This window comes from Elgaria multicarinata, chromosome 7 (assembly GCF_023053635.1).
Source record: "Elgaria multicarinata webbii isolate HBS135686 ecotype San Diego chromosome 7, rElgMul1.1.pri, whole genome shotgun sequence".
Taxonomy (NCBI): domain Eukaryota; kingdom Metazoa; phylum Chordata; class Lepidosauria; order Squamata; family Anguidae; genus Elgaria; species Elgaria multicarinata.
In genome coordinates, this window is record NC_086177.1 from 38,329,475 (window position 1) to 38,356,167 (window position 26,693).

General features: G+C 40.1%; 1 protein-coding gene across 1 annotated transcript in view; it reads right to left on the bottom strand.

The window, feature by feature from the left end:
* The window catches only part of MBOAT1 (membrane bound O-acyltransferase domain containing 1), a 41,504-nt gene extending 15,821 nt beyond the window's left edge, over positions 1-25,683 (bottom strand). The window contains exons 1-6 of the mRNA XM_063129778.1: positions 25,592-25,683; positions 11,467-11,612; positions 11,049-11,126; positions 7,687-7,782; positions 3,405-3,460; positions 309-363 (exon numbers count right to left, since the gene is read on the bottom strand). Of these exons, the coding sequence (XP_062985848.1) occupies positions 309-363; positions 3,405-3,460; positions 7,687-7,782; positions 11,049-11,126; positions 11,467-11,612; positions 25,592-25,681 (521 nt within the window). The 5' untranslated portion in view covers positions 25,682-25,683. The remainder of the gene's footprint in view (positions 1-308; positions 364-3,404; positions 3,461-7,686; positions 7,783-11,048; positions 11,127-11,466; positions 11,613-25,591) is intronic.
* Between the last annotated feature and the right edge of the window lie 1,010 nt (positions 25,684-26,693).

Sequence of the window (26,693 nt, forward strand, 5' to 3'; positions counted from 1 at the left end):
TGATATTTAGTTACACACTTGCATGTACATCACAGTGTTCATGAAAAAAAAACACATAGTAAAAATCAGTCATTGGGAGGCATGGAGGCTATTATTGGAAAACCCATCTTCAAAAAAGCATAGGTCCCAAAAATATAAAACTAATTCCAGTGTTGCAAAGTGTATGGGAAGTTATATGGATTACAGTGCCTTAACACTGCAGAAATCCTATTGAGTCACAGAACAAACACCTAAACTATCTCACAAAACTATACAATATACACAAGATTAAGATTTAAAAGATTAGAACAGAAGAGTTACTTCCTTACTTTATAGCAAGTTGATTCTGCTCAGTAGTTAGTTCTTCAGCTTTTCGACCTATTCCTAGCAAGAATATGTAGCACAAGAATCATATCAGACATTGCAGGGAGGTAAACCAACTACAGTTAATAATCAAATATGAATACAAGTGATAACAAGTATATTAACAAATTCTGCATAATGTCCCACATTTATTCTTGCCCTGTTCTGAATAGCCTACCTTTTCATCTTTCTTTTTTTTAAAGAAGTTACCAACCTAACAAACATCTATGGCAGGAGAGCTGAACCTCTTTCAGCCCAACGGCCAACTTCATTTCAGAGAAATTCTCAAGGGACACATTCCAGTGGTGGGTGGACTGAAGGCAAAAAAGGACAAGGCAAAAGGGATGGGCCCAAAATATCAGGAAAACCCCAGCATATTTTAGCTTAAAGCTGTTACTGCCAGAAATTAACCCTTAGGAACACCTTTTCTACCTTTTACATTAGGGTAAAAACTGCACAAAAGCCAGAACGCCACCAATGACCGATGGTAGGAGGAAAGGGGTATTGTGATCTAGGAACACCAGAGGGCTGGATTTGGAACCCAGGACAGCCAGATTTGGCTACTGGGCCTGAAGTTCTGCATTCTTGCTCAGCTGCTTCCAATAAAGAAAAAGAGTATCAAACAATTTTCCCTCCTCCTTGCATCTTTGTAAACTGCTCAGAGAGCTTTGGCTATGGGGCAGTATATAAATGCAATAAATAAATAAGTATCACAGTTGTTCCATAAAGTTCCACTAAGTCCTCCTTTGTATTGCAATGCTACAGCATGTTCTCAGTACTCAAGAGCCAATACTGGGGAAATGCAGTTTTCTACAACTGTTTCCATTGCACTGAAGAATACTTAGTGGGATGTGTTCCTCCGTGGTCATGGCTGCCTACTGGATGGATGCAAGAGTCTATTTGGAGGAGAAAAGGTAGGAAGGGAAGGGAGAGTACTAAAAAGGTACTTTGGATTCTAAGAGCACAGAGGGAGATAAAAGCCATTGGCAAAAACTCAAAACAAACGACAACGGCAGGAAAGGACTCACTTTGCATGATGACCAAATGAAAAATAACCATTTGTCTCATCTCTGTGGTGAATCCCTGGTGTTGCTGCTGCTAGCAAAGAGAGAGATTGAAAGAGATACATCCAGTGTGGGAACTGCGATGCTCTGAACATTATAGCCCCTTCTTCTCCTACTGCTTCCCACCCCCCCTTCCACGCTCACCTCCTTCTTTGGGATAGTGACTCCGCTTAGGGAGGAGGAGATGAAAGAGCATAGAAATCCTGCCTCTATTTCTCTTTTTAACAGCCACCGTTTCAGGAGCCCTTTCCTTCGTATTTTCTCCTTTTCTTTTTACGGGCTTTGCTTTTTCCCACTTCAGCACTGAAGCAATGCCTGCAAGGTTTAAGCAGTGCATATACTTTTCACCTTAGCAAACTATCCCCCTCCCTTACATGTAGTCACATTAAATATGACATCAACCTGCAAAATCTAAACTGCAGCTAAAGGCACATTCAATGTATATTTACACTATAAACCCATATTGGGTTTATATTAATTTTAACTGGTCATCGTAGTTTCCAGGGAATTCTGGAGATCCTTAGCAGTCCCCTTACAGAACTGCAGTTTCAGGATTGGGAAGTACCATAACTCAGTAGCAGAAGGTTCCAGGTTCTAGTCCTTGCATCTCTATGTAAAAGGATCAAATAGGAGGGAATGGAAAGATGAGAACCCACTTATTTATTTATTATATTTTTATCCTACCTTTCTTCCATTGTGGAAGTCAAGGTGGCTACATGCGGTTCCTAAGTGGTCTCCCTCCAATCGCTGACCATACCCAGGTCTTCTTAGCTTTGCCAAGGTGGCTGCCTCATGGGCATTCAGACCATGCCTTGGGGCCAATCGGAGTAGACAATACTGGGGTAAATGGATAAATAGTCTGGCATGATGCAAGATAGGTTTCTATGTTCCTGTAAATCTCTGGAGTGAGAGAGACTATTAAACTGGTTTAACATTACATTCCTATATGCACTTACCTGGAAGTAAGTTCCATTGAACTCCATGGAACTTACTCCTAAGTAGACACACATAGGCTGCATGCCTATAATGCAGATATGCCCTTTGACTCATATTTGGACAAACCTCAAGTCTGTCACTAGCCCTGTGCATTGCTCCATTCCAGAACTACAACTTCAAAACTGGATCCTATTTTGAATTTGTGGGAAAGAAACACCCTAACTTTATTAGGTTATTTTTGAAAGTAAGTAATTTATGCAATAAATAGAATTTCCACTATTTATTTATTTTATTTTTATTTATTATTGCATTCATATCCCGCCCTTTTTTCCTTCAAGGAACCCAAGGCAGCATACATAATTCCCCTTCTCCTCTCCATTTTATCCTCACAACAACAACCCTGTGAGGTGGGCTGGGCTGAGAGTCTGTGACAGGCGCAAACAACACCCATTGAATAGGAGTTATTTGATGAAAATGATCAGAATAAAGCTTAAGGATATAAAGATTCTAGGTTTTGTATTTTTATCTACCACAATCCCTTTCTCCCCACCCCTAAATAAAAAGCCCAGAAAGGGGTGAAAACAGTGTTGCAAAACTATTTTGATAGTTCTGTTTCCAAGGAAAAAAGGATTTTGACATACATTCTGTGGCGGACTTTATGCCATTTTTTAATCCTTTCATAAACATGACCTAGTTAACAAAGTTACTTTGTCAAAGCAGCCAAGCAGGAGACTCATGAAAACATACTTAGGATCTCTACAGTAAACCACTGAAATTTAGCAGAATCAGTTATGATGCTTCCATTCTCTTCTAACTATAATGAAAACAGCAGAGCAAAAGAAGTGTTAAGTGAGATCATATTTCCATGTACTTCAGCTCAGACTGTGTTTTTTAATATATTACAAAGAAAGGCAGATTGAACCTTAACCGTAAAAAAAATGACTTAAAATCTTGGAAAATGCAGCACAAACAGTCTACTTTCCCCCAAAGATTGCCAGTATCTATTTAAATAACTTTTGGAGAAGACATTGGGACTGTAAGTAGAAATGAAATCTTTCTTACTATCATGCACCTGGAAAGCAAGAGTTGTGATCTTCTGTGTTACAACCATCAATGGACTATATGAAAATGTAAAAAAAAAAAAAAACTGTCTGTGTCATATCTAGGATGCTTCAAAATGTGTTTATATTTTTTTCACATTCATAAACTATTCTGGCTCAAAGCAACATACATGGAGTTATTTTCATCAGAACAATCTGCTAAGGTAGGTTAGGTAAGTTCACATAATGAGCTTTGTAGCTAAATGGGGATGTGAACCTGGCTCTCCCTAGTCCAAGTCAAATGCTCTATCCACTACACTACATTTCCACCATTTGCAATCCTAGGGAGTAAGCTTCACTGAACAGAAAGTTATTTTCTTCCAAGCAAACATGCATAGGATTGTGGTGACAATTACTTTAATTGTTGTTTTTTACTGCAAAACGTTACACATTTCATAATTTACTTCAGGGCACTTCAATTGGCAAAAATTATTAAAGTCCCTTATCATATAATGCAGAGAAATCTAATGCTTTTAAGACAGTACAGAAACTATTAAGGGCAATGAAATAAATAGCAACTGCCCTTTATGCATCAGAACACAACTATTGTAATCAATACTCTACAGAACTACCCTTGAAGACTGTTCAGAAATTGCATTGGTTTACTTCCTGACAGTGGTTTGCTTCCTGGCAAGGTGGGCCAACATGTTCAATACTCCACAATGTCTTCCTGATTTGTTAGTAGGGCTGTTTAATGTTTTTTGCAATTACTAAGGCATAGTTATATTTTCCTGTGTATTTAGGGTTTTTATTAATTTAATCATATTGGTAAGCTGTGTTGAATGTTCGGAGAGATGTGATATAAGCATTTTGAATAAATAAATAATATGCACTAGCTCTAAATAGTCTCCCTCACATAGCTGAAAATATTGGTTCTTACCTAAATAGCTTGAGTAATACACACCTTATGTCTCATTGTGAATTAGATATTGTGCTCTGAATACAAATGTGCTCTGCGAGATCACTGTTCAACTCAACGGCCATTGGCCTGTGGTGTCTCACAAGGTTTTATCTTGTCCCCCATGTTGTTTAATATCTACATGAAGCTGCTGGGAAAGATCATTTAGAGCTTTGGAGTGGGTGCTACCAATATGTTGACATCAAACTCTATAGGCCTCTAACACCAAGAAAGCAGTCATACCCCTTGAACATGCCTGCGATCGAAAACGGGCTGTATGAAGGTGGACAAGCTGAAGTGAAACCCAGACAAGAGAGAGGTGTTGTTGGCAAGTAGAAAGCCAGATTCAGGGACTGGAATTCAGCCTGTTCTGGAAGAGGTTACGCTCTCCCTGAAGGTCCGCAGCTTGAGAATGCTCCTTGATACTACACTGCCTCGGGATTTTCAGGAGGCAGTAGTAGCAAGGACGGCATTTGCTGAGACCCTTGCTGAACGCACCGGCTGAGTCCCTTCCTGAATTGGTCTGACTTGGCAACAGTTATCCAGGCACTGGTTACATCACACTTATGACTGTTGCAATGCACTCAATGGCCCTTTTCAGAAGACACCTTAAACCATGGCTTTAACCACGGTGATTAAGCCAAAAAGCCAGGCTGTGTTCAGAAGACACCTTAAACCATAACTTTAAGCACGGTGAATAAAGCAAAAAGGCTTATTTACTGTGGTTAAACCTGTGATTTAAGGTGTCTTTTGAACAGCCTGGCTTTCTGGCTTAACCACCATGGTTAAAGCCATGGTTTAAGGTGTCTTCTGAACAGGCCCATTGTGAGGCTACCCGAGGAGCGTTCAGGAGCTTTAACTGGTGCTGCTAACCAGTGCTGCTAACTGGTGCACAGTATTGGAACCATTTTACACCTGTCTTGAAAAATCCGCACTGGTTGCCAATTGCTTTCTGGGCTCAATTCAAGGTGTTGGTCTTAACCTTTAAAGTCGTAAATGGTTTAGGACCTGGCTATCTAGGGGACCATCTGTCTTAGTATAAACCTACCCAGGTATTAAGATCTGCAGACAGGCTCTCTTGAGGACACCATATCCAAAGAGCCCAAGTGAAAGGGCTTTCTCCTATGTTGCCCCAAAATTGTGGAATGTGCCCCCTCAAAAACTACAATTGGCCCCACTCTCCTGGTCTTTAGGAAGGGTGTGAAGGCTCATCTTTTCAATTTAGCTTTTTAAAATATGTAGTTTTCATTGTTTTAAATGTTTTTACTGTTCTTAATGTTTTTGTTTTATTGCTGCAAGTTATTGTTTTAAATCATTGCACAATGCCTTGATGGCTTTTTAGTAGATAAGACTGTATATAAATGTTAATAAAATATAACTTTAGCAATGGCAAGGGCACATAGCAATGAATTTGTGACCATTGTTCCACAATTGTTTGACCACATTTCTTTGTCAGGATGTCCTCTGGAATAGGACGTTCTGTGTTCAAACGCAGTCTGCAGGCCAAGCCAAATTTTGGGGCGATCTCTGGGCATACATACTGCGTTAGCAAAGATTGTGTGTGCACACTCACAAAGCAAGTAGCTCTGCACACATAAATAGCAATAGATTCTATCAATGTGCTACTGACATTTCTTCTTCTATGTAACTATTAAAGGTGCACGAGTCCTGCCCTCTTTCGCATGTGGTCATGCTAGAAAACTGTAATACATTTTACTGATTAAGTGCAAGCTTGCCTTTCTGAATGCAAGAGAAAAAAAGCTTTCTAGCTGGCAAGGATTCTGTAGACAGTTCAAAGACTACAGGTATGCGTGCTCAATCTATTTGGACAGCAATTACTACTCTTCTAAAGTCAGAAACACCATCAGCTATTATTATATGACATCAAACATGAGAGGAAATTATAAAACATTAAAAAGAAAACACAGAGCAACTCACCAACATAATCCTCTTGGCATAAAAGAAGAAGACATGCAATTACAGAAAGAACTAATATAACCTTTCAATTTTTAAAAATTCAAAAGGGTAAAACATATCAACAAGCAGAACCAGTGCCAATACTTTAAGCAAGTAGAAAAGAAACTATGATGCTGGTATGTTATATACCAGAGATGGACACAAAGTAGATTTCCAGATGTTTTAGACTTTCAACTCCCAGCATTCCTGACAGGGCTTTTGGGAGGTGAAGTTCAAAACATCTGGAGATCTACCTTCTGCACACCCATGATATAGTATACATATCTGCTTTTTGAGCAATAGACTAGATCACACCTTCCTATGGATTCTTCAGTGCCCAGCTGCTCATTCCTAGCCCTTCATTATTGATGGCCATGTTTCTTTTGAAATGCAAATTTATAATAAGGTTTGGAATATTATTCTGCCAAGAATCTCCTGTCTTATTTACACCTTGTCTCCATTCCCTGATTCCTCTGCTGTGTTCCTCAAGCCTCTTTCTCCTTCACCACCACCTATTTTACTGTCATTCCCTACTATGTCCTTTTTCAACAGACTTTTCACTTTTAAGTTCCCTGCTCTAGCTTCCTCATCTCCTTGGAACTCTTCACCCAGCATGGTCTGCCTCATAAGCTCTTCTTGTCCCTGGGGGAATCTGTGAGGTAGTTAACGTGGATAGCACTGGACAAAAGCAAAGCCTAATCTGTGAAATTAACGCCAACTGTATGTTATTACCACAAACTTGGCATATTCAAATCAGTAGATAAGTCACACTTAACCTATCCAGAAAATAGGTTACCACACAGTCATCTATAATAATAAAGCTGTGTGCATGAGTCTGCACCATATCTCCAAGACTGTGACCGCTAGGCACCTGAAACTTGGCATGCATACTAAAGGGACCCTAGGAATGTGCACCTAAGAGTTATTTGGTTTTTACAATGAATTAATTTTAATTAATTTAAACGTTTCCTTTTAAAGGCTGTAGTACCATCTTCAGTCACTATGTGGCAAATATAGTTTGAAGCCAAGGGAGTAGTTCAAGGAATAGAGTTATACAGCTATGCAGCAGCATACACACCGCTGGGCGAATGGAGTAGGGGCTGCAACATTCCCTAGGGGAATGGCCATGGCTTCAGTCACAGAGAGCGGGCATAATCTGTCCAAATCTGCCAGCTGTGTAATTTAGCTTAATGGCTTGATTGTATCAAAGAAATGACTATTCTAATCTATGCAAAGCCAGGTACATTCGGTAGTTATAAGTACAATGGATGTTCATTTTGAAATGTTAAACAAGTCCAATAAAAACAATCAGCCAGAAGACGTTGAGTTCCTCTTATTTCTATTTTATTATTGAACAGAATATATTAACAGAAGTATTATTACTACTTACCCAGAGAAATCTGTAGTGAGAATACCATAGTGGAATATGTATATCCGACTAATGTGGCACAGCGTGAGATATCCCATAGCTGCCACAAAAGAGTACCTAAAATCAGACACACTTAAATGAAGCAACGAAAACCAAAACTCAAAACTGCTTCCCAATCAAATCTGATCATTTTGCCATATATAAAAAAAATTGTCTAGTTAAGTTTTGCAAGTACCCATGGCTTTCCAATAAATTCCCATTTACTTTTTTTTTTCTTCATTTCTATACCTCCCAATAGCCAAAGCTCTCTGGGCAGTTCATAAAATTAAAACCATAAAGTTTAGTGTAAAATATAAAATATATAAGCTTAAACCACAATATAAAACTAAAGCCGTAATAAAACGGAGAAGCAATGCAGAGATTTAAAATACAGATTTTAAAAAGAAGGTTAAAAGACTACAATGATAAAATGCTATACTACTGTGAAAACAAAAAGGTGCTGGAAAAAGAATTCTTACGAGTTTCCAAAACATTGCAAGACTTTTCGCTGATATTCCCCAAACACAGTCCTCCTCACCATACTGCAGACATTTAAAAATAATAATGGGGATTAAAAAATAAATAATAATAATAATAATAATAATAATGGGGAAACAAAGTCCAGATCTACCACACGATACAAAGCCCTGCTGGCTCATGCCAGCCAAGCAAAAGGTGGGGAGAAAGGTTTTTCAGATCAATGAAGCATTAAAGAAAATATTTTCCAAAGAATAAAAATTGTGTTGTTTTTTTTGGAAATCCAACGCACTGGTAAGAATAGAAATTGCTTTGAGCTGTAAAGTGATCTGCAGACCTCCCTAGCTCAGGAACAGTAGGCTCTGTTGATTAGAACAGTTATTTAGCACATTTATTACCCATCTTTCTTCCATCATTGAACTCAAAGCAGCCTATAATGGGTTCTCAGGTCTCCCATCTGTTTAACTAGCTTTCAAAACCCTCACAAATAAACTCATGCAGTGTTTTTGTGGCAAATTGTTTCCCATCTGCAAATGGAACTTACTAAAGATTGTTGTAAGGATAAACACCAAAAATGGTGGGGGCTTCCAATACAGATCATGAAAGAAGATAAGGATAAGCCGCTGAATTCTCTGGATGTATCCGATATCTTAAATACTTATAAATTGTGGGGGGAAATTTTTGCTACATTTGTATGCTCTCCTTTCTCACATCTTAGATGACATTCATTCATTATTTATTTACCAGATTTATACATTACCTTTCTATTCTAACAGAGCACTCAAGGCAGGTCAAAAAAATTCAAAGAATATATTAAAATTATAAGAATACAATATCAAACCAGACCACAGCAGAATAAAAGGATGACACGGGAGTCAAGCCAAATGCCCAACCAGGAGAAAGTCTTCATGTAGCACCAAAAGGCCCTGTCAGTATGGCCCACTGCCAGTATGATCATGGGCCATACTGAAAGGGACTCCTGGGAGTTGAAGTCTAAAACATATAGGGCAGTTTTCTCTCTTGCTCAAAGAGTGGAGTAGAAGGGATGCTATAGACCACTATACTCCCTGAATTCTAAGCTGGCATCCCTCCAAGAGTCAGTAATGACTCAGTGCTTGCATGAGAGGTTCCTTTCCTTTTTCCTTGAGAGAGAAGCCACACAGAGCTAGAGCAACTTTTGCTGTTCTGTCCCATTATACTCCATGGTATAAGATTATTTATTTATTTATTTATTTATTACATTTTTATACCGCCCAATAGCCGAAGCTCTCTGGGCGGTTCACAAGATTAAGATCCGTAAGAGTGAAACTATGGAGTAAAGTCGGCTATAGTGTCAAAAGACACTCTAGCCCTCTGTGCTTTATGCTTATTCTCTCAATGCCTTGAGAAACCACAAAGTAAGGCAGGCTAGAATGGCTCATTCTCCTCTCAAAGAGGGGGAGTCATGGGGGAGGCCAGATTTGACCTGTAAAAAAGGTACGGTGGGAGTCTGTATGGCATGTGTGGGTGTGAGAGTGTGTGGGAGAGAGTGTGTGGGAGAGCAGTATGTATCTATGTGAAAGACAGTAGGGCGAGGAAGGCTGTGAGGGGGGATCCCAGGCCCTGCCCCCTGCCCCCTGCCAGTCTTGACTCCGTCATCACCATTTCTGGCCACACTCACCATCAGCATGTGGCTCCCAACCTGCCACCCATTGCCATATACAGCCATCAGGGGCAAAAAGATTGGCTTTGTCTATACAGGGAAAGTAGTCTTTAATATATATTGGCCCTAAACCATTAAGGTTTTTAAGAGTAATAACTAGCTTCTTGAATTATGCTAGAAAATGAACTGGCAGTTAGTGAAGTTGGGGCAGGAGTAATATGCTCCAGTAAGTAGCCTGGTGGTGGCATTTTCTACCAACCGAAGTTTCCAAATACTCTTCAACTGCAGACCCACACAGACTGTGTTATGTCAAGGTTGGATTATTGGAACTAAAGCATGTGTAACGAGAGTCAGATCCACCTTTAGCACTTTACAACTATCTTATGAAGTCCATTAGGCTGAAAGAGAGAGACTTGCCCAAGGCTTCCCAGAGAGCTTCATCGCTGAGTAGCATGAGTTTGAAGCTGCGTTGCCACATTCATGATCACTCTAGCCCAGGGTTGGGCAATTTGTGGCCCTCCAGATGTTTTGACCCATAACTTCCACCATTATTATTATTATTATTATTATTATTATTATTATTTGTATTACGCTTTTTTCCAATACTGGGACTCAAAGCAGCTTTACAAAATAAAAATATGTACAATTAAAACATATGAAGAGAAATATAGAAAAGTTAAAAATATAATTAAACCTGGGGCAATATTAAAACATTTAAAATACAGATAACAATTTTTAAAAATCCAATGCATAAACAGAGGTCTAGACTATTCCCCAAAGCCCTGTCAGAACAAAAAGTCTTTTGCCTGCCTCTGGAAGCATAGCAAGGATGGAGCCAGTGTAGCCTCCCTGGGAAGGGAGTTCCAAGCCTTGGAGCAGCCACCTAGAAGGCCCTCTCCCACGTTCCTACCACACATGCCTGTGATGGTGGTGGGACTGAGAGAAGTGCCTCCCCTGAAGATCTCAGAGCATGGGCAGGCTCGAAAGGGGAAATATGGTCTTTCAGATAACCAGCCCTAGCCAGCACAGCCAACAGTGAAGAATAATGAGCGCTCCTGGCCAAAACATCCAGAGGGCCACAAGTGGCCCACCCTTGCTCTAGCCACTACACTACTCATGTTTGTTTAAAATATGGGGTGCTCTGTGATTGGTGAACAATCTAATGAAAGGATGTGAAAAACAACAACAATCAACCCCGTTACTTACAGTAGCCATGTAACCTCACCTGTGAATGTTGTGAATACTGGCCATGTTCATGATTCCATAGCTTATCATCACTAAAACAAAAATATGGATGGAATACCTTGAAAACAAGAAGCACAAGTTTCATATTCAAAGATCAATAAATGGAGAGGATAAAACCTTTTGAAAAGTAACTAAGTGATATGGAATAATTACATGCCTCCAATCCAGTGTTTACAGTGACATAACTTGAAAAGGGATCAAGAAAACTAGTTTGCTCCTAAATCACACACTGAATCTTAGGTGCATCTTCTTTTAAAGAAACTATTTAATGACAAAACATTTTTAAAAAAAAATGTGTTAATGTTATAGTTGCCTGATAAAATGCTTTAAAGCTTGCAGCATACACACTATTAAAGACATTGCTCATTTTAATACATTGTTAGGCAGCAATTACTCACCAACCAAAGCAGAAGACAGCAAAATATATTCCCAAAATGGTGGCAAATGCATGACGAACACCAGAGTTGGTATGACTGGGGCTTAAGTACAAGCGAAACCAAAATGCAGCCAAGAGGGCAAACAGCTGACAAGCAACAAAATTGACCTAAGGAAATATGAAAACAGATTGGAATCTGACTTGGTCAGCCCCCTCATCAACGGACAAGAAAGAACACTATCCCACAATCCTGGAGAAGTTATGGAGATTTCCCCCACACAACAATGCAGAATGCTTTAAAGAAAGGAAGTGAGGAATTTTGAGCTGCTTGCTCACAAATATTTAAGATACACATAAATCTCCCAGTAAGCTATTTCTGTGAATAAGCTTTCAGCCTTCACTTTTTATTTCAACCAAAAAGAAGCCTTGTTACATTTTGGTTGGATCCAGATCTACAGTGTAATCTTATGCATGCCTACATAGAAATAAGTCCCACTGAGTTCAGTAGGACTTACTCCCAGGTAAGTGCATATAGGAGTGCAGCCCAAGGGTACAATCCTATGCATATTTAGACAAAAATAGTCCTATAACTCCCAGCATTCCCCAACCAGCATGAAGCTGTAGGACTTTTTTTCTGTCGGACATGCATAGGATTGCACTAAGTTTGTTTAACTTAGAAATCAATGTGACAAGTTAGTCATGGCTTAAGTCCCATTGATTTTAATACAAACATAGTTGAACTAAAGTAGTCTGGATCCAACCTATTGTTCCCAAGTGTACACCTAAGGTATTTTACATGTATATCTAAAAATGTAAAAAGCAAATGTAAAAAGCAAATACAGGTACATTTGTTACTGAGTCAGGATTTGCTGCAGCTTCCTATCAAATATACACTCAACTGCAAATCCAGGTTTATCCTACATAAAACATCAAACTGCCTGGATCCTGTCTTCACAGATCCGAGTTAGCACCACCTCCCCGCAAAACCCCTGCGGTTTTACTCACCCTGATAGCATGCAGTTTCCAGTAGTCATCTGGGTACCGGAGCTGCCCCCTGTCCTCTTCCTTGTAGAAGGCGACCAATCGCCTGTCGCCTTCCACCAGGACAGCCCCCCAGATTTGCCCCGGGACCAGGAATGAGGTCACACGGCGGAAGAGCCATATTGACCTGGCTCCTAATGAAAAAGTCAGGGTAAGTCCCCAACTTTTTCAAAGCGCAGCTTTGCGGGAAAGCCCCACAGTGGCCATGAGGCTACAGCTGCATCATATAATTGACACAGCACAGATTTGCAACCAGCGCTGGGCTTTCCCCATGTACAGACAGCCCCCTGAATAGTAGGCCAACAGCAAAGGTTGCAAAGCCTCTCCAATATCACTTCCACACATCTCAAATAGGCAGGAAAAAGAGGGAAATGACATATTTAGAATAGAGCACATGAAGACAGATAGATCAGTAGTGGAAAAACTCATGTTCAACGTAAGAAAGAATTGCCCACATACACTTATTTTTCTAACTTAGCAATGGGGAAAAATTGAGTGAGAGGAAAGCCTCAGCATCACACCTTCCAAAAAAAGAAAGATTGTAATTATACATATATGTTGGGAAGGGTATTGCTTATGGCAAGCATGTCTTAAACTTAGAATTCGTAAGGTAAGAGATAAAATTACACAGTCATAAATCAACAGAAGGACATTGTGGCCTAGTGCTACAGGGTCACGATTTATGAGATCAAAGGCTGCAGTTTACTAACATTCATATACCAATTGGGCAGTTTGCCCTGATATTTTCATGTGGTAAAATATACAACTATACATTCATCGCTCATGAGAGTGCACAGATCATATACTTGATGTTATCTATACATTCAGAATACTACTGGCCAAGTTAAGACTTATTATAGGGACTAAAATGATAGCATAAGCTAGTTTGTTTTCTGCTAATAGCTAGGCACTTTGAATTCTGAAGTACCTCAGATATATCATAACAGAGCTATATTTTATTAAGTTATGAACAATAGTCTGCTGAAAGCAAGACAAAAACTGAATGAATTATCAAGTACACATTCTTTTTTAATAAATTAAGGGGGTTATTTTAAAATAGAAAATTACAATCTTCTGAGGATAAAAATCTATATTAATTCAAAATGATTATAATTAGTACTCATCTTACTTCATTTCATGCATGGTTTCTGACATGGTAAATCTAACTGTGTTCTGGACTTCAGTGTTGTTTTCACCAGTAAGTTCTATAAGGCTCTATAAAGTAAAACCTTCTGAGATTTTAACTCTAAAATCGTAACAGATGTTCTTTGTGGGTTTACCACTATGAAGCAGCTGAAAGAATATTCATTAGCAGTCCTTGTGGAGAACATATAGAACACACTAAGAGGACCTTAGTCAACAAAAATGTGAAGAGGAAAATCTTTAGTCAACAAGAATATTTAAAGTTAAAATTATTTAAATTAAAAGTAAATATGGGGAATGATATTACACAATATATTATTTGAGTCAGATATTGTAATCATTTTCCATAATGTTCAGTTTTAATGGCTGATTGAATGAATAAATGGCTTTGATCCACATGCAATTTTATATGCTTCTCAGTAACTTATATTGAACTTTAACTCCTCTGAATGTTGCCCAGATGTTGCAGAAGTGTTTGGTTATGAGCAACCAAGTTTTGCCAATACCCCTCAGAGATTGCTTTAGATAATTTGGGGCATGCACCTTTTCTTCTCTTTTTTTCTCCTTCAAATGTTGGGAGTGCCTGCTCCCCACCACCATTTCTATTGTAAGGTGTTGCTACACATCCCTGTTCACAAGCCCACTCAAACTTGCATGTATACACATGTAACAATGAACACAGATCTAATGTGACTATGAAACTCTAACAAAACGGGGAATAGCTGCTTCTCAAACCATAGACTTTATATTTACAGGTTTTGTTCTCAACACACACATGCACACAGAAGATAAAAATGGCTTGGTTAGTATGCCAACACACTAGCACAGCCTTTCCCAACCTGCCGCCACCCTAGATTTTTGGACTACAACTCCTATAAGCCTCAGCCACCATGGCTAATTATCAGGAATGCTGGGAGTTACAATCTAAAACATGTGGGGAAAGGTGCTCTACCACTTGGACTAGTATACTATTTCTAATAGGACTAAGCAGTACAGAATGATTAGGGAAATTAGCATTTGCCAAATAAGGAGTAGAAAGTGTCACTATGAAAATGGCAAAGCAAGGGTTTGGAAGGCTATGAAATCAAGGAAACTCAAGGTGCTGCTGACAGTGGTGGGCTGTGGGGACAGAAATGGATAGTTTTAGAAAGAAAGGAGAGGAATCTGCGCATAAGAGTATATAATTACCTGGTTTCAGAATAGGGAAACCCAAATGATTTTTCTTCCTTGTTGGTTGCAAAACGTCAGAAAAATGGTATTAGCACAGACTAACCTTGAGCTTCTCAAGTTTTAGTTATGAATTCAAATTGGATTAAAAGCCTCATTGGCCTTGTGGACAATGGGATGCACCATGTTGCCCACAGACATTCTGAAGAAAATGGGGTGATAATGCCATTTTTAGAAACCCTTACAGCTGAGACCTCCTCTCCCCCACTCCCCACCACCACCACAAACAGAAAAAAATGAATAACTGCTGCTCAAACTCGAGGGTAATTATAAGGTTCAAAACAAAGGATACAAAGCTCAGAAGCTAAACTCAGGAAGGAGGAATAGTTTGGCTCTGGGGAATGAAAAGAAAGCTCATGGAGGTTCCTTTCCCTTCGAAAGCGACTGACATCTGTCCGGCTTCATAGGGTCATAGCAGTACAATAGAAGATAATTATCCACAAAAGTGATCCTTAAGTGAACTGGGTTGCTACTAAGAAGAGCACAATTTTTGATGTGGCACCCCAGTTGTGGAATAAGCTTTCCAGAGAGGCTCACCTGGCAACTACGTTGTGCTCGTTCCAGTGTCAGGAGAAGACCTTATTTTCCAAGGAATTTTAGTCTTTCTGTTTCTGTTGTTTTAAATCTGTTACTGTATTTTAAATCTAGGCATCACTGCTACATATCATTTTGGTTTTTTACTTCTATTTTATATTGCAGTTTTAAATGTTTAAACTTTTATAGTGTATCTTGTGTTGTATTTTATATTATTATTATTATTATTATTATTATTATTATTATTATTATTATTATCATTATATTTATTTGTATCCCGCCTTTTGCCCAATGCTGGGCCTCAAGGTGGCCTTACAAAGTTTAAAACACACATTGGGGGCAGGGGGTGGGGAACAAAACCAAAAACATTTAAAATACACAACAAAATTCTAAGACATTAACATAGATGGAGGGCCAGATTATTCTCCAAAGGCCTGCTGGAACAAAAAGGTTTTAGCCTGAATACTTAAAGTTTTAATTTTAATTAAAAATTTAATTTTAGTTTTAATTGTTGTGAAACACCCAGAGAGATTTAGCTACTGGGCAGTATAAAAATGATATAAATATATATTAAGTTAAGGTCATCCAGGTGGTAACTGAACCTACTGGCCTGTCTAGAAGGTGGGGATATTTCAAATCTCGAGCCAAGGCTCTGGATCAGCCAATTTAAAGATATCCTTGTGGGTTCATTGGCTGTGTGGTGGCAGGCATTTGCATCTTTTAGTAGTTTCAGGGAACAACTCCCTTTAATCTAATCAATGGAGGTAACACATATACACTGTGGCCCCAGCCCATCTGTGGCCATCTAGAGCCTTTGTGCTTTTCACGGCAGCTTCCCTATGCTGCTGCTTCCAGAACCAAAACAGATTCTTGAACCAAGGTGTCACGGTAATGTCAATGAAATATATAGCATACAATACCCGTGTCCAAGTAAAAGTGTATCTGAGCTGCTCTGTAACAAGTGAACTAAGGGATTTTATAGTAGTATGGTCACACTAACAGTGGTGGCTCTAGCTTCCATTTATTGAGCTGATGTGATGCCTTGGGATTTTCATAAAGGGGCAAAGTAGACGTGGTGCCATCCATATAATAAGTAAATGCATGAATGCTTTTTTAAAAGAGTAAATAGCAGGAGTGAGAGTCCTGATCAGGAGTGGGAACCCGGCAGGGAGAAGAATCAGCAGGCTTTTGCTAATTGCCTGAACATGTAGTTTTGTGGCCCAAAATATTCCATTTACTAAAGGAAGTTGTCAGGAACCCAAGACCAACAAAATATTGGCCCAGGAAAGAATTTGTGGTTATAGTTGGGATTAGCAGCCCAGATTTTGAATGCAAACACTGTGTCTGCTGTAAAACAGTGAGAATGAAGTATTTTTAGAATAGTTTTGGATATTCATAAAATAATATAAACCAAAGTACAGGGGAATTAACTCGCCAATTCTTAAGATTTCTTCTGGCAGCACAGACGCAAAAGGGATGTCATGTGCCAATTCCTATGCCAATGCAACATGGTACTACATTAAAATTTCACAGATGACTGTATGGCAAGAAGTCATGCAAAAGCACATATTTAAGATCTGAGTAGGGGTAAACTAACCGTGCTAATCATGATCAGCTAAAATTCATCTGGTAATTATTTGCTGCACAGCAACCTAAAATTTGATGGAAAAATGCAGACGATTGTTACAATTTTTACAACTAATATGGTGCCTGTGTCATTTTTGGGGGAAACTGTCTACCATTCAGAAGTATAATTTATAGGACATGGATACATCACTTCTGCACTTTCAGGAGTCCATCCTAAGTTTGTCGGCAACCTTGTTTGTTTTAACAACTGTTTACTTCAATGTGGTTCAACAGCTCAACACATAGCAACCAAAATAAACAGGAAGAAATGTATAACCTAATTATCAGGTTTGAATGAATAATCTTAAATGAAAGGCTGGAGGAAAAAGAGGAAATATATTGGAAATCCCATAATTTATACTCTGAAAGTGATGGCATAGAATAGATGTTTATTTCTGCACTTATGACTCGATTTTGTATAATGCCAATATGGATCAGAATAAAGCTAAAGCTTTAATTAAGTATAATATTCAGTAATCTGATTTATAGCACACCACAAACCTAAAGAATGTAAGAAGAGCCCTGTTGGATCAGACCAAAGACCAAAGCATCCTATTTTCCATAGTAGCCAACCATGTTCCTCAGCAACTGGTACTCAGAAGCACACTGCCTCTGATAGTGGAAGTTATGGACAATATCCAATGGGGTGCTGCACCTCTGCCGATTCTGTTGCGCCCTGCCAATTATGTTCTGCAAGCAGCACTCACTGCTTGTGCGATGAGATTTAGCACTTCCGGAAGCAACTGGAAATGAACAGAAACTAGTTTCTGGAACGGAGCTGTTCAGCGCTCGCACAAAGGAGCTCAGCCAACCTGCCCCGATCCAGAAATAAATGTTTTTAGTCATTCCAAGGTTTTTTCTAGGAAGCATTAAATCTCTGTTGCACAGGCAGTGGGCCTCATTGCACAACAAAATCTGCGGGGGCAAAATGCCCCATTGGATATTGCCCTATATATACTCACCATGATTAGTAGGCATGGATAGTCTTCTCCTTATTTGAAACAAATATTTTCTGCTCATGATTTTACCCAGGAAGAGAAAGCTTTGGGCTCAGATGCTCTTCTCACTACTCACCTGGTTCCCATCAAGTAAATTGGGAGAGCCCACATTATTTCAATATTCCATTTAGACCAAAGACTCAGCTAGGAAGCTTTATCACAGGGTGGATGCTGCCTGCAGGGCAACCACTGGCCATCCCTGCTTATTGTCATAAAGGAAGTCCCTAGGGGAATGGTGGAAATAAGGCAGATAGTAGTCCACTGGTGGCCCCATGGGCCTTTTATGGAAAACCATCAAGTGTGTGCAAATAGCTTGCAAAGAATGCTGGACTAGTGAGTCATGGTTTGCTCCAGCAAGAGGTTATATTCCTATTATGATATCCTTAAGATTACTTAAACAAAGTAATTGTGCTAAAGTGTTTGGAGATCCTGAGTATGCATTTTTTGCTTTGTAAATTGTTCACCCATCACAACAATCCACTTTTTTTTAAAGTGCATTGTCATGAATGAGGCAGCATGCTCGCTCTTGCTGCCCCATTGCTCCTGTTGCAAGTGGGAGTGGCTAAACAACCCAGGGGAGCTCTGTTGTGTCCAAATCCAACAGAGTTTGGACACAACTCTGGCTTATCTCTCTCCCGACAAGCCAGAGAAACAAGCCAAGTGGACCATGGAGATTTTAGGGGGAGGGGAACAAGCCACACAAGTTTCAAGTCAGCCCATCTTTCATCCAGAATTACAATTCTTGCAATGATTGTGCTTTGCCATTCCCTTTATCAAAACTTGAATGCTCAGGAGAGCAATCCTATGGCCCCTAGACAGTCTCTGGGGTGGGGGCATAGAATTGTTCAGTTTCCTGGCTCTGAGGCTGAAGAAAGGGCTCCAACCACAGAGCTAGGCAACTTCACTCTCCACCACCTTTACCTCCCCCTTGTAGCAGGAGCAGAGAGAATTGTGCCAGCTACCTTTCTGCATTCACAAAACATAGTATGGAGTCGGGCGGGGGGGATGGGACAGTCCTGGAAGCAGGGAAGGAAGGAGACCGGGGTGGCTGTAGTACTCCATTTCCTATGGCCACCACAGCTTCCTTCCTCCCCCTCCCCCCCCCCAGTTCAAGGCACAGCTGGATGGCCAAAACTGCCCATCTAGCAGAAATGCAGGGCCACTGGAGCACAGGGGCAAAGATCTCCGCTGAACTTCTACCCTGCATTGAAGAGTCGGCAGACTCCGAGTTCAGAGGCTACTGACTATTCACATAGGATTGCACCCTAACAGAATTGTCTTGCTGTCAGAAAGAGTGTATTCAGGGCCAGTTCATGATGAAGAATTTGGGGGGGGGGGGAATATCTGTTCTCTCATAAAATGAAAATTCAATTTTTCATGAGCAAATGAGAAGGCAACACCTTTCAGCAAACAAATGTGTAGAAAGCTTACACAGTGATGTGTTTGCATTTGCGCAGACTATGTTGATAGTACTGAACTAGACTGTGACACTCTCCTTCTGAAAAGCTAGGGTGGAGTTGCCAAGCATTGGTAGAGTATATACTCCCTCAGTAAAATCTATAAGTTCACCTTCAGAAGCATTTAAAATCTCTGTGCGACACTCATATTGTAGAAGTGGTTAAACGCAAGGAGTCTACTTTCAGGAAGCAAAAAAAAATCATTATTTTTTTTAAATAAGTAAACAGAGGGATTGTACAAATGAATAAATGTTTCAACTTGTTCCATTGATTAGTTCAACGTTTATACCATCCTGTCCTCTATGTTTACTTAATTTTTCCACATAGGACCTTGTTGAACTCGACAACTAAAGCAAAGAAATGTTAATCTACCGACTACATATGTAACATATAAAAATTTAAAACTGCCATATATTTTGGATTATTTCCAAAACTTATGTCATGGATGTTCACTGCTCCAAACTAATACAAACTCTGGTGTGTATTTTTATTTATATTTTGTTTATAACAAAAAGTTAACATTTTCCCCATCACAAAATGCAAGCGTTATCACCTCATCCCTTCCTTCTGCAGCACCCCTAAAAAAACTAGTAAACCTTATAAGACACTATTTTCCAAAAGAGCTATTCAGATATGTCCTCACTTCAACAACCCACAAACCTTCCCTTCCCTTGATTACACACATATTTCAACCTTCACTTAGACTAACTAAACATTGTCTACAAACCAAGAATCAGACATATGTGTACTCCTTGTGAATATAACTCCTGCAGCATTAAACCAAACATGGCACACTACATGCAAGGCCTCATTATCACACTACTGTTTTCAGGTAGCTGAAACAAGTAAACAAATAAATTATTATACTATGTTTTCTATACACTAGTCTACTGTACTTTTTGTGTGTGAAGAACCATTCACTCATAACAAGGAATAAATAAAAAGTTTGTTCAGAGTTGCAAGAAAAAATAAGAAAAATACTTATCAGATTATGCAGTAATAACAATAGCAGAATTCTTTCTTTGGCAATCAAAAAAATTAACTATCACCTTCTCAATCACAACTGGCAATGCATTTTGTGGTTCTCAACTGTTGCAACTGTGAACACCTCCAAGTCAGAAAATAAAGCAAGAGCCTCCTCAAATGGAGTAAGGCAGGGTGTAGGGTTTGCAGCAAGGGAGGCAACCCTATGGAAAGATCTACCTTTAGGGCGGAACTTGGTAGACCGCTCAGTCTAAGAAGGGGGGTCCATGGTAGTAACTTTCATTCATGGTGCTTTAACTCAGGTAGCTATCTGAAACCTGTATTATGCATAGACTGCTAGGAAACCTTGTTGCCAATAGCTGCATGAGGATATGGTCTGTAATCTGAGGCAAGGCCTGTTTGTAGTTTGCATAATAAAAGTAATTGACTAGAAACACAGCTTGACTACAAAAAAAGCCAGGGGCCGGGCATCTGACATAGGGCCAGATAGATGAATGTAGGATACATTGCTTTCAGGATTCCTGTTATAGCCCTAAAAAGGATGAATAAAATCCTTTGAGGAGGGGCACAGGAAGGAAGGATTTGTTTCATTTATCTTCAGCAGTAACAAGCAACAAAATAAGTCCCTTTTTTTTTATTTGGACCATATATATAGCTATTAAGAAAATCCCGACAAGTTTCTGATGGACCACTGAGAGCTTACTGGGATTCTTCATGAAATGCAAGCCTAGGGTTACAATCCTATGCATGTTTAGAAAGAAAAAAAGTCCTACAGCTGCAAGCATCCCTCCAGCCAACCATGCTGGCTGGGGCATGCTGAGAATTATAGAACTTTTTTCTGTCTAAACTTGCATAGGATTTCACCCTAAGTGGACTTTGTTCTGATCCAGCAAAGTGTTTCTTATGATCTTAAGCTAGAGTTCATACCCAGGCCAACTTAACACAGATTAGTTATTCCTTAAATAAAAGAATAAAAATTAAGCTACTTGCATACCAGTTGATATCATAAGATCTCTATGCGATTTTAAGAGATTCTGTATAGTTTTATTTTGTCAATCTGTGAACCATAGCAATTCTAATTAGTTTTTTTTAAAAAGTAGATCCCACAGGACTACAGTCAGTCCATCCCTGATCTAGAATGTCCTCATTTGTGCTGCTTTAAAAACCTACTGCAATAACTCCTTGCTGCCTAGCCTATCTTGCAGCACAATCTGAACAGCAGAGCCCTTTTTTTGGTTGGTACAGCAAACAGTTTCTGATAGCTGCAAATTTCCTCATTGCTGGGGGAATGCAGAAAGGGCAGCAGGTGCATGCCGGCCCGAGAAATATTCATCAAGAAAAGTACAATTTCTCTTGCTACCACAAGGAAGACGTCAAGCCTCCAAGTAGTCTTGCATCGAACAATCATACCAGGACAGGAGCTACACTACTGCTTTATAATGGTTTATAAAGGTATTGACAATTGTTCATGCCAAGGACACATTCCATATCCCATTTTCAAAGTGTTATATCCAGCTTGGTGTAAATCTGGCCCAGGACTCCACATTTCACATTAGAACAATTCTCTACCCCACCTGCCCACTCAAATACATGGAGATATAAAAGATTTTGCTACACTAGATCAGCCTTCCCCAACATGCCATCCTCTAGGTGAGTTGGACTACAATTCCTAGCATCCACCAGCCAGCTGCACTAGATTTTGTACTAACACCATAGCAGTATCTTATCACAGAACATCTCTGGAAGTGTGCTTTGTTCCTCCAATCCAATGGGTCTTCCATCAAATAACTAAACAAAATTGATTCAAAAGAAAATACACATTTAAAGCCCCTCCAAATAAGCACAATGAGTAAAAATGCAATCCTATGTATGTTTAGACAGAAAAAAGTCCTAGCTAACATGCATGGGATTGCGTGCATCCTTAATGTCTCTAATGGCCTGGCTTCAAAATCCTGGACCTTACTTTCTTTAATAGTGCAAGACTAAGACCCATCCCAAAAATTGTTTATGATAATTTGATCACAAAAGGTGCTTCTAGATGGAGCGCTCCTAGCAATACCAATCAAATATCATTGAGTAGCTATTCTTCTTTTCCTCCTTAATAGATTTATTTTGGGGGGAAACAAACTAACAAACAATGAGAGCAGCAGTGAGAAAACACAGGAGGGCTTCACCTGGATAGCCCCCCAATAAGATTCCATGAATGAAGCCCAATAACAGCCTTCCCTGGAAGCACCCCAAAAGACAGCAGGGCAGTCTTGATATTAAAATATAATTTTAAAACTAACATATTTCGTTTTATGTTTAATGAGACATTAAATACTTGTTGTCAAAACGTAAAAACCGTATGCCATAACCCAAGGTCAAACTATGAGATGGCAGTGTGTACTCTGGTATCGATGCAGCTCTCCATGCCTTTGTGTACTTTTGAGCTAAGCCCATTCTAAGAGTACCACAAACTCCCATCTGTCAGGTATGCTTTAAGGTAGATTCCTGCAATGAGCAGGGGGTTGGACTCGATGTAGGCCCCTTCCAACTCTACTATTGTATGATTCTATGATCCCTCTGCCAATGAAACAGGTTGCCCGCCCATGAGTGAACCCTGAGCGACACTGCAAATTACCAACAACTTATCTAAGTGGAGAAATATGGCTGTGAACTTCAAAAAAACATTAAAGGGTTTAGTGTTTAACTGTATTTATACTACATCACGCTTTTGTCTTATGCTTCCACATCAGCTGAAATATTCATAGCAAAACAAACTCAGCTGAGGCAAGGGAAGGGCCGGGGAACTCTATTGTCAAAGGTTATCACAAAAGCTACAGTCTGAAGAACACTTACTTGGGAGTAAGCCTCATAGCACTCAGTGGGATTTATTTCTGAGAAAATATGTGTACTATTAGATTGTCTGATGAGAATATTAATACATTATTTCAAATCTGAGTTGAGATTAAATCCCAATCCCACCATCTGATTAAATCCCAATTTCACCAATCTCAAAGTTGAGGTATAATTCACTTTTTAAAACTCAAACTTAAAACTTTCATTTGAATTACCCTCTAGTAGATACTGATAAGCATCTAGTTCAAGGAAATAAGATGCCTTTAAGTACTGGATAAATCAAAATAAAGACTTCTGAAAATAAGATGACTCAGCCCACTTGCTCAACAGTATCAGACAGAACCTGTTTTTCAGAGAAGTGCTTTAAGTAAAAATAAAAAGAATGAGTAAACGGTAGTTTTAAGGCAACTTTCCGCCAATTCAGTGCATAAGCACACTTGCCCGGGAATAAGATCCTTTGAACTTGGTGGGACTACTATAACAGTAAACATGCCTGAATGCTTAGGCCTATATTGTGGTTCTTTGCTTAGGATGCACATGCAGAGTGGGGGGGCGGGCGGGGGGGGGAGGATGACTTTAAGGAATGTGAAATGGTATTCAATTGCATCTAAGACTGCAATCTCAGTTTAACAGTTTTCAATATAATCTTTTATTATTCTAACGTTTTGGTTTATACAGTTCTATGCCACCTTGAGAGGCCTTTGTCTGGAAAAGTGGCCAAAAGTATTTTAACTAAATATAACCTACACAGCCTTATCTGGGAGTTCCTTTTAAGTAGATATGTATAGGATGCCCTCATAAGCCTGTGCTCTGCTTGCCCTACCCCAGAAAATTATGGGGGTGGAGAAAATCACAAACTCAGTAATGTGACAACTCCACGCAGGGGAAGGGTAGAGTTATATTGTTTACATCACTGTTGACATGCATGACTTTTTATATAGCAACATCACGAAAGGCCCATGCTCCAAGGAGTTTACGTTCTAACATTCAACATAGGGAACGCAAAAGGAAGTTCAAGATGAGGGTAAACAAGGGAAGGTTGTACCTTCAATTCAGTGACAGGCTTAGTTTCAATTTAGTTGCCATGGGAAACTCTGCACCTTCCTGCACTTCGTTATTTAATATTAGGCATCCAACAGCACACTCCTGTTCACCCAGTGACTGGGCCTCATGCTCTTATCAACCCATTCCATCCTGTTTTCTTACATAGCCCATTATTAGCCTTCAATCTTTTCAGATGGGACTCCCCCCCCACACACACACCCCAAAAAGAACATCAGAAGAGGTAAATCTCACAGACGCAATAGTCACTTCTTGTCTCCTCAGTGAGGAATTCCTCTGTCTTTTGGAAGAATACTCAAAACATGTCACAGATTACAAGAGAAAATTGGAAAACTTTGGAAAACTTTGGTAAATAAATTATACTATTTCTGCAGTATTGAGTGAGGTTCACCTTTTTTGTTATTTTGGCTTGGAATTAGTGTTTCCTCTGGCCCAACATCCTACGTGAGAGCATAATTATTATTATTATTATTATTATTATTATTATTATTATTTTATTACCCATCTGACTTTCTTCTTTTTTATCTCCCATTGCTCACTTTTACCTTACCTCTCTCTCTCCATGCTCCCATCATCTTCTATATATATAGCTTTTGTTTACCCCTTTAAAAGTCATTAAAAGGAGGACAAGAAGAAGATAAAATAGCAGTTGTTCCACTAGTGTGAGGCACCTTCTTTTGGCCTACAAAAGTTTTTGACTCGGAAGTTGAAGACCAGCGTTGCTATAATGCACAGACCATGTAATTAAAGCCACAGTCCTGAAACCATGGTACGCAAGCTCATCACCAAGTCAGACAGGCTGCGATAGCATACACACTCACCAGGGTGCCTATACATAATGCAATCCTGTACACACCCACCCAGTGAACTCAATAGTGCTTACTTCTGAATCATTTGTATAGTCAGGCTGCAATAACACTAAAAATGATAATACGAAATCTGGCTAATAGTGTTCAGGAGTTATTGTTTTTAACAAGACATTGCTCTCTGTCAAGGGACGGATTTTAACATCCTCCCACAGAATGGCACCCTTCATATACGGAAGACAAAAAATCTGCACAATCAACACAAACCTAGCATCTTCCTAAATCCTATGATTTCTGTGCTAATTTCAAACCTAAAAGAGGAGCAACCCAGACTTCCAGCTGCAATTCCGAAATCTTGCGTTTCTTTTCCAACCCCGTCCTTCACCGAGAGTTACTATTCAATGCAAAGTTAACCGAGTTCGCCTCACCTGATCTAGTGGGATGCCCAGGAGGTCACTAAGCGGGTGCAAGAGGGTGGAACCTGTGGTCCTATAGGGAATTCCGGCTGCTTCTGCCATCCTGCAGCCCGGCTTGCCTCGAGCGTGGCTCCCGCCCTCTCTCCCTCTGCCTTCCAGCCCTGACCACAGCACTAGCGATGGTCACAGTCAAGCACCAGCGTGTACACACACACACACACACCAGGCACGTGCACCTCAAACCAATGCAACCGCTCGCGAGACGAAGCCCCGCCTCTCGCCCGGCGTCTAATTGGCGGCCCGAGACACCCACCTTTCTCTTCCTCATTCTCAGCGAAACCTAGGGAGAGGGACGACCCAGCATCATCCCTCCGAAGTGGGAAGGCTGTCGCTTTTCGCGCGGGCGGGGCGCGGGCTTTTGCTGAAAGCCTGAGGGCGGGGAAGACGCGAGCCCTGCAGCCGCGCCGTCTCCTCGGGCCGCGCCTAAACAGATCGAGCTGGGTGGGGAGCGCCCTTCCCTGTTAGGACTTGCGTCGAGCCCGAACCTGTTTTGCCAGCAGAGGTTCTGACTGCAGCATAGTACGGGGGGTCGTATCCAATGAGAGTCCGACTAAGAGTAGACCCATTCAACTGAATGGGATTTAGGTCAGACAAAACTTGATAAAAACCTACTGGATGCAAGCCCAAAATTGACAGCGCGAGAAAAGTCTGACCTCAAAGCAAGGCTCGACTTTCCTTCCCGCTCAATCTCTCAGGCTGCAGAGCTGGCGGATTATGGCCACTGGTATAAGTACTCTACCCATGCCGTCTTTTCTTTCTTTTTTGACCCCCCTTTTCCCCCTCTCTTTTCCTATTCATTCTGGTGACAGCTTCGAGCAAGTTTAAGATTTCGATATACAGGATCTTTAAGCATGTACAGAGTACCTCTTTTACTACGGAAACAGCCACACTGTCGGAGCCTCTCCGCCCTGTGCTGTTCTCGGTGGGTGGAGTCTGGACATGCTTAAGCTCCGGTACCTTTTATTTTAGGTGTTGCAATACTATTTTAATAGTAAAAGATGGCACGTGTGAGGGGCTAGTTCCCATTTTTGTCGATGTGCTTTTAAGGGCGCAT